Source organism: Pipistrellus hanaki (assembly GCF_964339955.1).
Source record: "Pipistrellus hanaki genome assembly, chromosome: 8".
In the NCBI taxonomy this organism is placed as follows: domain Eukaryota; kingdom Metazoa; phylum Chordata; class Mammalia; order Chiroptera; family Vespertilionidae; genus Pipistrellus; species Pipistrellus hanaki.
This window is the reverse complement of record NC_140510.1, coordinates 44046151-44063253: the sequence shown is the minus strand read 5'-3', so window position 1 is coordinate 44063253 and position 17103 is coordinate 44046151. Positions and strand designations below refer to the sequence as shown.

At 38.7% G+C, this 17103-nt stretch overlaps 1 protein-coding gene across 1 annotated transcript in view; it reads left to right on the top strand.

The window, feature by feature from the left end:
• Positions 1 to 5153: 5153 nt before the first annotated feature.
• Positions 5154 to 17103, top strand: part of FASTKD1 (FAST kinase domains 1) — a gene marked incomplete at its 5' end in the record, with an annotated part of 27671 nt that continues 15721 nt past the window's right edge. Inside the window, 6 exon segments of the mRNA XM_084892300.1 lie at positions 5154 to 5164; positions 5166 to 5528; positions 8281 to 8349; positions 11494 to 11619; positions 15377 to 15775; positions 16898 to 17008. Coding sequence (XP_084748426.1) covers positions 5154 to 5164; positions 5166 to 5528; positions 8281 to 8349; positions 11494 to 11619; positions 15377 to 15775; positions 16898 to 17008 — 1079 coding nt within the window.

Sequence of the window (17103 nt, the reverse complement as noted above, 5' to 3'; positions counted from 1 at the left end):
TTTTGAAGAAATGTTACAGATCATCATACCATAATTAGCATGTTGAAAGTATACAAAGGTAACATTACTGTTCTTGTTCTACATATACCATATTCCAAGAGAAATACACATATATTGTCAATGTAAGAAACATCTACAACTAGAGAATTCTTATGAGTTCATTTGAGCCAAACTGACAACAAATGCTAGGGAGCAAAATCTCAACAAATTTAGAATGTGCTATAGAGAATTTTGCAGTTTATATTTATAAAATCCCAGTAACCGCAATGGCGGAACAACCAGAATGACTGGTGGCTATGACACACTGTGGCAGCCAACTAGCCTGATCTGGGCCCCAATCAGCTCTCCATCCAGCTGGCTCTGTCCCTGATTGGCTCCCAACACCCTGATTGGGGGTGGGGGTAGGGGCAGCCATCCAACCACTCATGGCCCCTCTGCCCAGCCAGCCCTGCCCCCAATCGCCCGACCCCATCCCATCAGGGGCAGGGCCAGCCAGCCAACTGCCCATGGTCCCTTCCCCCTGCCAGCCCCCACCCATGCACAAATTCATGCACCAGGCCTCTAGGTTTTTTTTTTTTTGTTTGTTTGTTTTTATGTATAGGGTATAGTGTCACAGGAAGGTCATAGCATCCTGCCACAGGTAAGTAGTAAGCCCAAGTTGCTGTTGGATGTGTTATACACAGAGGAGCCATGCTTCAGGTGCTCTGCTCTCTTCACACCCCAATCTAGTTTTATATATTAGAATCAAAGGAGGTGAGGTAAGAAGGGTTACAAGAAATCCACTGGTGGGAGATTAAGAATGTGGGAGAAAGCAAAATGGGGAAATCTTTCTAAAAATCAATGGGAAAAATAGCCTCAGGTGAGGATTAAAAAATAAAAATCAGCCCTGGTTTGGCTCAGTGGATGGAGCATCGGCCTGTGCACTGAAAGGTTCCAGGTTTGATTCCGGTCAAGGGCACATGACCGGGTTTTGGGTTCGATCCCCAATAGTGCAGGAGGCAGCTGATCAATGATTTTCTCTCATCATTGATGTTTTTATCTCTCTCTCCCTCTCCCTTCCTCTCTGAAATCAATAAAAATATATTTAAAATGGATCCTTTGTTTAAAAATAAATAAAAATAAGAAACACAATAGCCCTAATTGGTTTGGCGGATAGAGCATTGGCCTGCGGACTTAAGGGTCCCAGATTGGATTCTGGTCAAGGGCATGTACCTTGGATGTGGGCACATCCCCAGTAGAGGGTGTGCAGGAGGCAGCTGATTGATGTTTCCAACTCTCTCTCCCTCTCCCTTCCTCTCTGTAAAAAATCAATAAAATATGCCAAAACCGGTTTGGCTCAATGGATAGAGCATCGGCTTGGGGACTGAAGGGTCCCGGGTTCGATTCCGGTCAAGGTCATGTACCTTGGTTGTGGGCATATCCCCAGTAGGGGGTGTGCAAGAGGCGGCTGATCGATGACTCTCTCTCATCGATGTTTCTAACTGTCTATCTCTCCCCCTTCCTCTCTGTACAAAATTAATAAAATACATTTTTTAAAAATCAATAAAATATATATTTTAAAAAACCCACAATAAAAAGTATTTACTCTTGATTCCTCACAGCATCAAATGTAGAGAAAGGCCCCTCTTAAATCTCCCCCAAATCACTTAATACAAGTCTAAAAACTAGAATAAGTTCCTCTTAACACCTTAACATCCCCTGGGGTGTGTTCTGCTTCATATTTGTTTAACTGTAGGTGTATTCTTTTTAATTTATTTTTATTTTTTTAATCTTTATTGCTCAGATTATTACAATTGTTTCTCCTTTTTCCCCCTCATAGCTCCCTCCCCACCCAATGTCCTCATCCATAGGTGTACGATTTTAATCCAGTCTCTTCCTGCACCTCCCACACCCCTTTCCCCCTGATAATTATCAATCCACTCCCTTTCTTTGCCCCTGATTCTATTATATTCACCAGTTTTTTCTGTTCCTCGGATTTTTATTTCACTTGATCTTCTTCCTCTTCTTTAAAAAATACCTTTCAGCATTTCATATAATAACTGGTTTGGTGGTGATGAACTCCTTTAACTTTTTCTTATCTGTGAAGCTCTTAATCTGCCCTTCAATTCTGAATGATAACTTTTCTGGATTCTGTATGTGTATTCTTGGTGTTCTTTGATTGAAGGGCATTGTCACAGGTCATTCTCAGTTTCATCCCTATACAGTAGTAAGAAACAAAATTCCACACGTGTCTTTTCCAAGCTTACATTTTCAAATTTTATTTTTCTAAACATTAATTTTTATTTTATATTATAAATATGTCAGTCTTCCGTGACCGAGACAAAACCTCAGATAGCTGAGAAACACTGACCTAAACGGCCTGCAACGCTTAAACATATTAGGATGTGCTGCCCCAGAGTCTCTTTCAAAGAGGAACTACAATTCCCATAATTCCTCCAAACGCGTAAGCGTCGTCTATTCGTCCGACTTGGCCGCGATGTCCTCTGGGACATGTAGTGCTTGCATTCCGCCTTGCACGCTGTGCTCACCGGCATTTTTTTTTCTTCTTTTTTTTCCGGTTTGGGGACACACAGCACCAGAGGAAAGGTGATGTCTCTTGAGTAAAGACTAAAAACTGTACTATGAGGGAAGGGCCCATGGTGTCTGTTGTTGGAGATCAGGAGTAGCCTTTCCTTCTGACCTATCGTTACCAGCTTTCGCGTGGATCCTTCTAAAAAGTTGCAGGGCATTGGAGGAAGTGTTTGCGGGCAAGTCGGGGTCAGGTCGCTGCGGTGGATTTTCTTTTTCCACCCAGCATGTTTTCAGGCCCGGGGCACAGGGTTCAGCTGAGAACCCGGGCCTTTAGGTGGTTGGTTGGATGTTTTTTGAGCGCAAAGATCCAGGGCAGGGGCTGAGCCTACGCCGGCCGCCCCCAGAGACCACGTTTTTATTCGTTCAGCCCTGCTGAGTGCGGGGCGCGGAGGGTGCTGTCCTGTGCGAAGGGCATCGCTATTTAGCCTGTAATACTCCACTGGGAATACACGAAACCAGTTCGCAGGTGGTACCTGTCTCTCATGGATAACCCCAAGGCCCTGCTTTGGTTAAATGCCTTCTCCAAGGTTCCTGATAGGGACAGAGCTGGAGACTTGTCACTGGTATTTGGAATCATTGAGTTGCTTCCACTTTGAATTGTGGAGAGATGGGAAAATCTTGAAGATAACTTGGCTTTGTGCAGAGTTTTCCGAGTTGCGTTTGACCCAGGTGGCCTCTGATCAGGTTGCTGTACGGATCGCCACACAGTAGTCAATATTTTTTCTTACCGTTTTTTCTTCTTGTGAGCTTGGCATAGTCACAGAGAGGAGTCTGAGCGTATGTTTAGTGTTGGGTTGTTAGTGGGATGAGGTGTTCAAGTTGAAAGAGTCAAAATAATGGGTATGATTGTCCCAGCTTCACTAGTACTAGAGTAGTTTTTAAATCTTTTTTCAACCTAGCTTTTCTTATCTGTAAAATGCAAAGGACAATATCTATCTGGCAGGTCCAGAAAATTTAATGGCATAATATTATTTTAAAAGCCCTCTTTAGACTGTTGCAGAAGTATTAGATGATGTGATTTTAGTCCTAGCTTTAAAAACCATTGTTTCTTAACTAGAAATACAAACAGTTATGTTTAAATTTTTAAAATTGAGTCTTCAGAGAGAAGGAGGGGAGGAAAGATTTGTTGTTCCACTTATGCACTCATTGGGTTAGTTTTTTTTTTTTTCTTGACAACTTTATAATAACTATAATTTTATGAGATATTAAGGGTTAGTTATTTTTTTAAAAAATTCTTTCTTGTTGAAAGTATTACATATGTCTCTTATATGAGCCCTGACCAGGGATCAAGCCCTCAACCTTGGCATATCTGGACAATGCTCTAACTGAGCTATCTGGCAAGGCCTATAATATATATATATATATATATATATATATATATATATATATATATATATATATTTTTTTTTTAATTATTTTTTTTATAATATATATTTAAAACAAATTACTTTTCATAATTATCTTTAGTTCATTTATTGCTTCACCATATCCTGTTACGTCACTTGTTTCCCTCATATTTTTCTGATTGGACCTTTAATTATCTTGCTTATTGGTTAAAACCTATATCTAAGGTCAAAAGTGACTAAATTGTTTGAGTTAGTTGGGGGCACCAGGAGAAAGGAGCAAGAAATTATCCTAAAGCAAGTATACCAGAGACTTATTCTTCTGAATTTTATTTTTAATGATGGCTCTGAATTAATGGTTACTCTTTGTAGAAACTTTAAAGGTGATATATTTATTTATTGCAGTATTACTCTTTTTTTCCCCCCCTTAAATCACCTGAAGACATGTTTAGGGAGAGAGAGAAACATCAATGTAAGAAAGAAACATCTATTGGTTGCCTTCTGTCTGCTCCCTGGATGGAGATCAAATCATAAACTAAGGTATGTGCCCTGACTGGGAATCAATCCAGCAACCCTTTGGTGCACAGGACAATGCTCAACCAGCTGAGCCACTAAGTCTGTCTGGGCATCAGTTTTACTCTTAAAAAAAAAAAAAAAAGGTTTGAGACTTTTCCCCCCCATTGCTGTTATGGTTAAATTTGAAAACTTTATCTAAATGTTATATGTAACAACATTTAAAAAATAATTTTAAGTTATAGTTGACATGCAATATTATATTATTTTCACGTGTACAAGGTAGTGTTTTGACATTTATGTACCTTATGAAGTGATCACCACAATAACGTTAGTACCCATCTGCCACCATATTATTGACTGTATTTCCTAACAAACATTTTTTAAGTGGGATGCAGAAAGAAGCCTTGTTTTCTGGACATTCAGTTTTGGATCAAACCCTACTATCTAGTTTAGACTAAGAACAACATCTCTAGTTAGTGCAAAAAACTTGTTACTTTAATTTGAATATTGGAATTAGTTTGATCTTAATCTTATAAGTATAGCCATCTTAAACCAATTATTTTACAGAGGCTGTATGTTGGAGTGGGACTGGGAGTCATCATACTGGAAGCAAACAATATGAAGGAAAAACAGTTATTTTTGTACCAGCAGGTTGTACCTGGCTATTACAATAGTTGTAAATGATTTTTTTTACCCACGAAAATTTGTGATTTTGAAAGGTGAATGAAAAAGCACCTTTTTTCTAGACTCATTGTTTACAAATATGCTTTCCCTAAGAGCCATTTCTTCATTCTCCTGGAGGGTGTTTCGTTTTCGACTCTTCGGTTGTGAACCGTTAATTAGCCAGATGGATAAGTGTACAAATGAAGAGCAAGTATTTGATCTTATTGAAGAAAACAAAGCCATAATTTCAGAAGAAGAAGTGGGATGTGCATTTAATATACTTTGGCAATTTCAGAAGCAGAATACCGGCTTGTTGAAAAGTGTTGAATATATAAAAAACCACCCCCAATTTCTTACTCTTTATAATTTAACTACAAATAAAATGGAATTTATGAATGATGAGAACCTGGTGACTGTGTTGTACTGCATACAACAGTAAGTAATGTATTTTTAGATTTTATAGAAATGATTATTTTAAATTTTCTAAATATCTCTTTAAAATGGAAAACTATATTTTTCTTATCGTTTTTCTGATCATCTAATGTTTTAAAGATGTTTAGAGAATATTCTTTGATTGTGGTAATCATGTCACAATATTTGCATCTCAAAGCATCATGTGCAACCTCAATATATACAATATTAATCATCTATACTAATAAAAGGGTAAATGCTAATTAGACCACACATCTTCCCGGCATCCTTCTGAAGTCCTTCCAGACGAAGCCACAGTGGAGGGGGCCGAGGCAGAGGTGGTTAGGGACAACCAGACTGGCAGGGGAGGGCAGTTAAGGAAGACTAGGCCAGCAGGGGAGGGCTGTTAGGGGCAACCAGGTCAATAGGGGAGGGCAGTTAGGGGCGACCAGGCCCACAGAGGAGGGCAGTTAGGAGTGATCAGGCAGGCAGGCAGGCAGAGGCGGTTAGGGGCAATCAGGCTGGCAGGGGAGCAGTTAGGAGCCAGCAGTTCCAGATTGCAAGAGGGATGTCCGACTGCCAGCAAGATTGGGCCTAAACTGGCAGTCAGACATCCCCTGATGGGTCCTGGATTGGAGAGGGTGCAGGCTGGGCTGAGTAACACTCCCCGCCATGCATGAATTTTGTGCACCGGGCCTCTAATACTTCAATAAAGCTGGGAAAAATTTAAAAAGGAAAGAAACTACACTGTTTGCAAGGAAATCAAGCCTTCAGAAGAACTGAACTCCCTAAATAAAGGATTCAGCAGTTATATAAATGGCAAAAAAACACACAAAAGTTATAATTTGTTTGTTTGTTAGTCTCTGGTGGAAAAATAGTTTTCTCAGGATTATCCAACTTGCAAGAGCCATTTAAGTAGCTACAGATGTTGACATTGCACAAAGCATAGATAAAGTTGTTTTTATTAGGGAGCCAACATACAGTAAAGGGGTGTAAAGCTTTACTTATATTGGGGATATGTGTAAGAATAAAAATGAGTGGCTCTCCCTTGTTTTTGGTGGTTTTTCTCAGATTGCAAAGTTTTTTTTCCTGGGGTACATGAAGAGAATATGTAATGATGAACTGGGCAAAATACCAGTTTTGCTTTCTCAATGGTCATGTTAGTTTGGAAAATGCCGAACCAGACAAAATTAATCAGATCTTTATTGCAGGACTCTTCAGAGCCATTAATATGGCAGTGTGTATTTGAATTCTAAATGGGCATTTTTCCAAACTTATTTAACCATAAAACATTGTGTTGAACATCTCACAAGATTGATGTGTGTGTCAGGCACAAAAGAAGAAATGCTGCTTGGTAATTTGCCTAAAAACTGCATTTCTATATTTCCCTCAAGTCATCTATGTATATAAAAATCTAAATGACTGTTACAACTGAATGGCCAGAATGACGTTAACCAGTCACTATGACGTGCACTGACCACCAGGGGACAGATGCTCAATGCAGAGGCTGCCCCCTGGTGGTCAGTGTGCTCCCACAGCCAACAACCACGGCCAGCCAACCTTCCTCAGTCCCTCCCCGGCTGGCAAGCTTTGTCTGGCAGCCAACTGGCCCAGCCCCAATTGGGACTGGGTGAGATGGCCCCAATAGGTCCTGGTCACTGGCCAGGCCTAGGGACCCCACCCGTGCATGAATTTCGTGCACCGGGCCTCTAGTATTTTAATAAGGAAAGGATTTCAAGAGTAATGCAATTGTGTTTTCAAGATTTTTAAACAGGATGTAGTTTGATTTTGCTTCATGACTCAACCTGAAATTCTTTGATTTTTAGGAGATAAAATAATATAGGCTTATTAACATAAAGATGTTGAAATTGGTTAAAAAGAAAAACTTTTATACATACAATATATGGTATATGTGGCTTAATTACATGTGTGAAATATCCATTGTTAGTAAAGATATACTGAAATAGGAACTCTTTTCTAAAAAATATTTTTTTATTTTAAAAAAGCTATGCTGGAACAGGAACTCTTATATGTTGCTGGTAGTGTAGTATGTGTTATGAACTTCATTATTTTTTATTTAAATTTTATTTTTCAATTAAAGTTTACATTCTGCATTATTTTGTGTTAGTTTCAGGTGTATAAGATAATGGTTAGACAGTTGTATACTTTACAAAGTGATTCCCCCAATATTTCAAATGCCCACCTGGCATCATACATAGTCATTACAATATTATTAACTATATTCCTTATGTGCACTCTACATTCCTGTGACAAATATTAAAAAATATATATTTTTTATTGATTTCAGAGAGGCAGGGAGAGGGAAAGAGAGACAGAAACATCAATGATGAATGAGAATCATGGATATGCTGCCGCCTGCAAGTCCCCCACTAGGGATCGAGCCCACAACCTGGGCATGTATCCTTGACTGGAATCGAACCTGGGACCTTTCAGTTTGCAGGTCGATGCTCTATTCACTGAGCCAAACTGGCTAGGGCTATGTGCACTTTTAACATGAAATACATCTTTGAGCATTTTCATTGTTCAGTGGAGGGCATTGAACAAGCAGATAAAATGTTACAAGATATGAGATGAAGTATAGATATTTATTAGATTGTACTAAGAAATCAGAATACTGAAATGAAAGCAGACCAGAAATAAGGACTGTTTAAGAGTATAATAAGTTCATTCTTGCATTATAATTCATACTACATGTGTTTTTAATAATTTAAAAATGCATAGATATAGGAAATTATTTTCTCTTGTTTTTATTGAGGTTTGCTGTTGAGCCCCATGACCCACTAGTTGAAGCACTAGTGACAGAAGCATGGAGAAGACTGGAAAGGCAAGTACTCTGAGTTCTTCCCCTACGATCAGGGTTATCTTTTTCAGGGTTGGCACAGTGAAATCTTGTAGGAAAAAAATGGGGAGTGTGTTTTTCCTTGAGGGAGAAAGAACAGTATTTCAAATGTTTCCTCTTTAAATTAAGAGTCAGGAACATACACAAACAACAGTATGGGGAATGCCTGGGGTGGGGCAGGGTTGGGTGGAGGGAGGCAAAAAGGATAAAATGGGAGACATCTGTAATTTGTTTCTGTCAACAATAAAGCGGCCGAAACCGGTTTGGCTCAGTGGATAGAGCGTGTCTGCGGACTGAAAGGTCCCAGGTTCGATTCCGGTAAAGGGCATGTACATTGGTTGTGGGCACATCCCCAGTAGGGAGTGTGCAAGAGGCAGCTGATCGATGTTTCTCTCTCATCAATGTTTCTAACTCTTTATCTCTTTCCCTTCCTCTCTGTAAAAATTCAATAAAATATATTAAGAAAACCAAAAAACACAAAACAATAAAACAAAAAGAGCAGGGAACATAATGTGCTTTTCCACATTTACACTTAATCCTATCTAATAAAAGAGTAATATGCAAACTGACTGTCACTCCAACACACAAGATGGCTGTCCCCATGTGTTCAAAGATGGCTGCCCCCATGTGGTCACAAGATGCCTGCAGGGGAGGGCTGTTGTGGGGGACTGGATTGGCAGGGGAGGGCAGTTGTGGGGAAGCAGGCTGGCAGGGGAGGGTATTTGGTGGGGGACCAGGCCCGAAGGGGAGGTTAGTTGAGGGGGGACAAGGCCTGCGGGGGAAGGCAGTTAGGGGCAACCTGGCCAGTAGGGGAACAGTTAGGCATCGATCAGGTTGGCAGGAGTGGTTGGGGGTGGTGATCAGGCTGGCAGGCAGAAGCGGTTAGGGGTAATTAGGAAGACAGGCAGGTGAGCAGTTGGGAGCCAGTAGTCCTGGATTGTGAGGGGGATGTCCGACTGCCTGTTAAATGGGCAGTCGAACATCCCTCGAGGAGTCCCAGATTGGAGAGGGTGCAGGCTGGGCTGAGGGACACCCCCGCACCCTGCCCCCATGCACGAATTTCATGCACCGGGCCTCTAGTCAAAATATAAATATAAATAAGGTAGAATCAGCTATTCATGGTCTGGCATTTTTTTATTTTATTTTTATTTTTATTTTTATTTTTTTAAAAAATATATTTTATTGATTTTATACAGCGAGGAAGGGAGAGAGATAGAGAGTTAGAAACATCGATGAGAGAGAGCCATCGATCAGCTGCCTCTTGCACACCCCCCACTGGGGATATGCCCGCAACCAAGGCACATGCCCTTGACCGGAATCAAACCCGGGACCCTTCAGTCCCCAAGCCGACGCTCTATCCATTGAGCCAAACCGGTCCCGGCTGGCATTTTTTTAAACTTTATTTTTATTGTTGACATTATTACAGGTGTCCCTGTTTCACTTTCCTCTTCCTTCCCCTTTGCTAACCTACACCCAGCTTCCCCTCAACCCCCTTCCCTATAGCCAAGCACTACACTGTTGCCTGTCTATGGGTTATGCATGTGTTTTTTTGGCTAATTCCTTCACTTTCTTTCATCCTGTCCCTCTTTCCCCCCTCTCCCTTGCTTCTATTTTATCCATTTATTTTGTTCATTAGATCATGGGCTGGCATTTTTGAATTTTCTTTTCTGGAAGAGTTCTACTTCAGAAAGAAGATTTTCTGAGTGATAGGCAGTCAATTAAAACCTAGTTGTTCTGGAGCCATAAAAAAGAGAAAAAAGAAGATGCCAGCTTACTAGAAAGGAAAACACTTGAACAGCATCTGTAGGAACTTGCCAATCTCTCTTTTTATGGAGAGGCAATGAGCAGAGTTCATCAGTGACTTAGAAGCTTTCAGGTCTATTGCTGCAAACAGATTTATTTTCTAAACTACAAACTCATCTATTTTCTTTCTTCCTTTTTTTTTTTTTTTTTAAATATATTTTATTGATTTTTTTTATAGAGAGGAAAGTAGAGGGACAGAGAGTTAGAAACATTGATGAGAGAGAATCATCGATCAGCTGCCACTTGCGCACCTCCTACTGGGGATGTGCCCGCAACCAAGGCACATGCCCTTGACCGGAATCGAACCTGGGACCTTTCAGTCCGCAGGCCGACTCTCTATCCACTGAGCCAAACCGGTTTCAGCTCTTCCTTTTTTTTTTTTTTTGTTTTGTTTTGTTAATCCTCACCTGACGATATTTTTCCTTTGATTTTTTAGAGAGTGGAAGAGAGAGGGAAAGACAGAGAGAAACATTGATGGGTGAGGATCACATCAATTGGTTGCCTCCCGCATGTACTTCCACCAGGGCCTGGGCGGGGAGGAGCCTGCAATCGAGGTACGTGTCCTTAACCAGAATCAAGCACGGGACCCTTTGGTCCACAGGCCGACGCTCTATTCACTGAGCAAAACTGGGTAGGGCCAAACTCTGCTATTTTCTTTTTTTTTTTTTTTTAATATATATTTTATTGATTTTGTACAGAGAGGAAGGGAGAGAGAGAGAGAGTCAGAAACATCGACGAGAGTCATCAATCAGCTGCCTCTTGCACACCCCATACCGGGGATGTGCCCGCAACCAAGGCACATGCCCTTGACCGGAATCGAACCTGGGGCCCTTCAGTCCCCAAGCTGACGCTCTATCCATTGAGCCAAACCGGTTTTGGCCAAACTCTGCTATTTTCATCATGTTGTTATAATCAATAATCATCTAAAAAATGTGAAATCTATTAAGGGTATTCTTGAGTATTGAGAAGTCTATACAATTTGTATTATACAAGAGTATATGAGAACTCTCCATTTATAAGAGAGGCTGAGAGAATAACAAAGCTCATATTGGCAAATCTTCACTGAGGATAAAGCTGGCAACCTGGACATGTGTCCTGACCAGGAATTGAACCGTGACCTCCTGGTTCATAGGTCAAAGCTCAACCACTGAGCCACGCCAACCAGGCAGCATGGGTTACTTTAAAAATAAAAAATAACATTTTAGAAAAATTCATTTGAAAGGACTAATGTATTAGTAATATAATAATTTTTTAATTTTATAACTTTTTTATGTGTTTTAAGAGGAAGTAAATGCTAATGATCTCTTCTGTATATTTCTTCAATAGGTTTGATATGAATGTGCTGGCAAAGTTTTCCACTTGCCTAGCAGATCAACACTTATATTTTAGTCCATTAATGGGAAAAATAGCTGATATTGTAAGTAGGAACTTGGAAACCATACAGGACTTAAGGTAAATTTATTTAGAAAGCCCTTGTGTTGTGGTGGAAAAGTTCTGGGCTTTGTACGCATACACACTTAGATTGGATAATTTCTAATTATGTGACCTTAACTTCTTAAGAAGTTCACTGTCCGCATTTATAAAACAGGGATAGTAGTGTAATTACTTTTCAATGTTGTTATGGGAATTAGAGATGAAGTATTTAAAGTAAAACACAATATTGTAACAGTTTAGTCCGTTATATATACCAATGTTTATGGCAGTATTAGTCACAATTGCCAAAAGATTTGGAAACAACCCAAATGTCTTTTAATATAAGAATGGACAATCAAAATGTGGTATATATCTACAATAGAATATTATTCAGCTTTAAAGAGGAAGGCAATTCTGACACATGATACAACATAGATGAACCCTAAAGACATTGTGCTAAGTGAAATAAGCCAGATGCAAACGGACAAATTCTGCATGATTCGGCTTCAGACGAATTACCTAGAGCAGTGGTTGGCAACCTCATTAGTCAACAAAGCCAAATGTCAACAGTACAACGATTGAAATTTCTTTTGAGAGCCAAATTTTCTAAACTTAAACTATATAGGTAGATACATTGTTATTAACTTACTTAGGGTTCTCCTAAGGGGCCAAAGAGCTGCATGTGGCTCAGGAGCCGCAGTTTGCTGACCACTGACCTAGAGTAGTCAAAGTCAGCGAAACAAAGTAGAATGTCTGTTGCCAGGGGTTGGGCGTTGAGGAAATGGAGATTTATTATTTAATAAGTAAGGAGTTTTAGTTTGAGAATATGAAAATGTTCTCCAGGTGGATGGTGGTAATGATAGTACAACATTGTGAATGTACTTAATATCACTTAACTGTACACTTAAAAATGTTTAAAATAGTAAATTTTACATTATGTCATTTTTCTACACACATAGAAGTAGCTCGTAAAAGCAGACAATAAAAATTGTTGTAAATTTTGTTTAACTTTAAAAATTATTATAGACTCCCTTTAGAAAATCTAATGAAATGTTTGGACATTTCCTCACTCCAAACTGCAGTTTCAAATAAATAATTTTGAAAAATAATTTCAGGGGTCTTTATGGTTAAACTAAATAACAATGTTAGGTTACTAGTTAATGCAAATATTAGCTTTAAACATTTGAATAGAGAAGCCAAAGTTTTATACAACTGGGTCTTTAAAAGTAGATTCATTTTCTTGAAAAGATTGAAATTTGTAAACAAAAATTATATAGTAAATAGTTCCACTATCCTAGTGGTTGAGATAGTTTCAGATTTATATTTTTATATCTTTTCTGTAGGTGGTTTTCTATTATCATCCCCAGGTATTTGTTATATGCCTTTAAAAAAAAAAAATATATTTTATTGATTTTGTACAGAGAGGAAGGGAGAGAGATAGAGAGTTAGAAACATCAATGAGAGAGAGTCATCGAAGAGCCTCTTGCACACCCCTTACTGGGGATATGCCTGCAACCAAGGTACATGTCCTTAACCGGAATCGATGCTCAATGGATAGACTCGCAGGGGTCCTCAAACTTTTTAAAGTGGGGGCCAGATCACAGTCCCTCAGAGAGCTGGAGGGCCGGACTATATGAACTACTAATTCCTACTGTAACACCTCGGCTGCGCTCACTGCCCAAAAAACCTGGCGGGCCGGATCAGACTCCTCTGCGGGCCGCATGTGGCCCGCGGGCCGTAGTTTGAAGACCCCTGGGATAGAGCATCCCCAAGCCGATGCTCTATCCATTGAGCCAAACCGGTTTCGGCTATATGCCTTTTTTAATAAAAATTTTTACTTATTGATTTTTAGAGAGAGGAAGGAATTTTTGTGTGTGTCCCTATTGGGGATCCAATCCATAACCTTGGCACATTGAGACTATGCTCCAACTGAGCTACCCAATCAGAGTCCTTGTTATATCTCTTTTCCATTATGCATTTATTCATCATTATGGATGCATTCTTGTAGTTGTGATTTTCTGATTTTTATTTATTTATTTTTTTAATTATTCTTTTAAAATTTTTTATTAAATTATTATCTTTGTACATATACCATTTTTAAAAATATATATATTTTATTGATTTTTACACAGAGAGGAATTGAGAGGGATAGAGAGTTAGAAACGTCGATGAGAGAGATACATCTACCAGCTGCCTCCTGCACACCCCCACTGGGGATGTGCCCGCAACCAAGGTATGTGCCCTTGACCAGAATCGAACCCGGGACCTTTCAGTCCGCAGGCCGACGTTCTATCCACTGAGCCAAACCAGTTTCGGCGTCTTTGTTCATATACCATTGCGCGTCCCCCCCCCCATATATGCCCTCCCTCCCTGATTTTTATTATGTAAGAACTGTCATTTGAAAGCAGGGACCTTACTTTTGTAATTTTGTTGTCTTCCAAGTGCCTAGAAGAGTGATTTATGTGGTTTTTTTTAATTATTATTTTATATATATATATATTTTTAAGTGTTTATTGATTGAAGAAATATTAAATGCTATTTCATGTATGGTATTGTCTGTCATACATTAATATCAATCTATCATGAAACATTAAAATATATAAAATTATTAGAAATATTTTACCAAGATATTTATTAGTAAACTAGAGGTGCAGTGCACAGATTTGTGCACTGGTGGGGTCCCTCGGCCTGACCTGCACCCTCTTGCAATCCAGGACCCCTCAGGAAATGTCAGAGAGAGAGTTTCAGCCTGATCCCCACAGGCCAGGTCAAGGGACCTCACTGGTCCACAATTGGGGCCAGGGAGGGATCATAGGAGGGCTCCAGGGCATGTCCTGCCTGTCTCGCCCAGTCCCAATGGGCCATATCCCAACAGCAAGCTAACCTACAGGTTGGAGTATCTGCCCCCTGATGGTCAGTGCTCGTAATAGTGACTGGTCAAATAGTAGAACGAACAGTCGGATAGGTCGGACACTTAGCGTATTAGGCTTTTTTTTTTTTTTTTTAAATATATATTTTATTGTTTTTTTTTTTACAGAGAGGGAGAGGAGAGAGATAAGAGAGCTAGAAACATCGATGAGAGAGAGACATCGACCAGCTGCCTCTTGCACACTGCACACCAGGGATGTGCCTGCAACCAATGTACATGCCTCTGACCGGAATCAAACCTGGGACCTTTCAGTCCACAGACCGATGCTCTATCCACTGAGCCAAACCGGTTTTGGTGCATATTAGGCTTTTATTATATAGGACAGATATACAGAGACAAGAATAATAAAGCAAAGTACTACTACCTAAAATACAAAATGAGACTTTTGATGTTGCATTCATGGGCTGTTGGTCCAGTGATTTCTGAGTAAATTTCACTAAAATATTTTCCTTTAGCCCTGGCCTGGTAGCTCAGTTGGTTAGAGCATCATCTTGATACACCAAGGTTTGATTCCCCGGTCAGGGCACATATGTATGCAACCAATGAATGATAAATAAATGAAACAACAAATTGATCACTCTCTCTCTCTTTCTCTCTTAAAAAAAATAAAAAAAGTTAAAAACACATTTTTCTTCAAAGAAGATATAGAACAAGATATTATATTCAATAAAAATATTACTTCAATGCTTTTTTTTTGTTTAAAGAGGTTCAATTACTCAGAGATCTGAGTCAAGTTCTAGTATTTAAAAAAATTGTTATAAAACAGATATTTTTACCAGTTCCTTTCTATTTCTATTTTTTTAGTCTTAGATTTGTTCATTATTTTTAAATAATGTAAATTTTTTTTGCATCTTTTTCCTTTTTTAGGTCTTTGTCTGTTTTGATGGTCAGCATATCTTCTTTAACATCACAACGTTTTCAAAAACAATTAGTGAAGAAAACAGAACTTCTTTTTGATACCATAGATTCTTCCCAGGTCAACATTGCAAGAAGAATACTACAATTCCTTAGAAATATTAAATATAGTTATTACCCACTATTAGAAAGGTGTAATCAAGTGTTTTTAAGCAATATGAATGATCTTGATTTGGACGCTATCAGTAAAATATCTAGTCTGTACCACTCTCTACAATTTAATAATTTTGAATTTATTTTAATAACTAAAAAGAGGCTAACTGAAATGATCCCTCTGTTTGATCAGCCTGCTACCTTTGTAAAATTGTTTGTAGTATTGGGACCCATGGCAGGACCTGAAGAAAAGAAACAGTAAGTTCTGCTAAAAATGCTTTACTTTTCAGTGGAGACTGTTTGGAGCCTTCAGGCTTAGATATTGTATTATGGAAAGCACAAAAATCAACTGTGGAATGGAAAATAATCTCACATGCTCTGCTCCTTGATTCCTTCTCTGTTTATTCTAATTTACATCTCAAACTCTATTGTGTTCTGAAAGGGAGCCAGTACCCCCTTGTGGCAATGGATGAGGGAGAACACTATTTAAAGACCTTTGTTCTCCCTTCCTAGGTCATGTGACTGGCTTTAAATAGGTATAAGACTGCCCTGCCCAGTATAGGCTGTGGACTATTCAGAATTATAGTAGTTAACAAGACCATTTTTTGCTTTGTCTTCCCATTCATCATCAAAACATTTATATTATACACATTGGCATATATTCCCATGCTAGGTTTGAGTGAATTTAATCTATCTCCCATCTTAGAAGAATTTCCAGTATTCCTAGATATTAATGTAGATAGAAATTTTAGGGATATAAAAATGAGCAAATACTGTATACATGATTACTGATAAGAGCAAATGGATAAGTACTATTAGTGGATTAGTTAAGCAGGGGTTCCAGAGAGTGGTATCTACATCATTACTCTGTTAGTCAAAACTTCATAGAGAGTTTTATTTTTAAGAATCCTTTGAAATATATATGAAGAAATTTAAAGATACATTTTAAGAAACAGTCATGATGGAACAAGATGATTATTTAAGGAACCTTTATTGGAATCTCTCTCTTTTTGTCAATAGGTATTATTAAAATCTCATATGCTAAAGCAGTACAAAAGTTGAATTTAACTGGATCCCTGCCTTCAAAGATTTTATGTTCTAATTGGGAGGATAGAAATATATAATTGAAATACATAAATACTATGATACTGCAAAATAGTTTATGAATAAGTATTCAAATTAGTGATACAGTTAGTAAGTGCTATGGGCAGACAGACAAGTGAGAAAAATGTGAACTAAAGTGTCTGGGAAAAGCTATGAGAGCATATTTGAATTGTTTTACTTCATATTATTTTCTAATTGTTACTTAGGAACTGTTATTTAAATTTTTTTTAATAAACTATCCATTTTTCAACCTAAAAATATTTTTTTTGCTTCTAGACTTGAATCAAGTATATTATTGATATCAGAGGAGCTGACCAGCCAGGATGCCCTGGCAGTGATTGGAGCAATGGAAGAGATGGAAAGCAGAAATTTACGTCTGATTAAAAAGTAGTCCTTCCTGAAATTCATGGTGTTAAGTTTAGTTGTCATTCATAAGTAGCTATGTTTTTGAGGAAAAATTATGTTTTTTTTCCTATAATCTA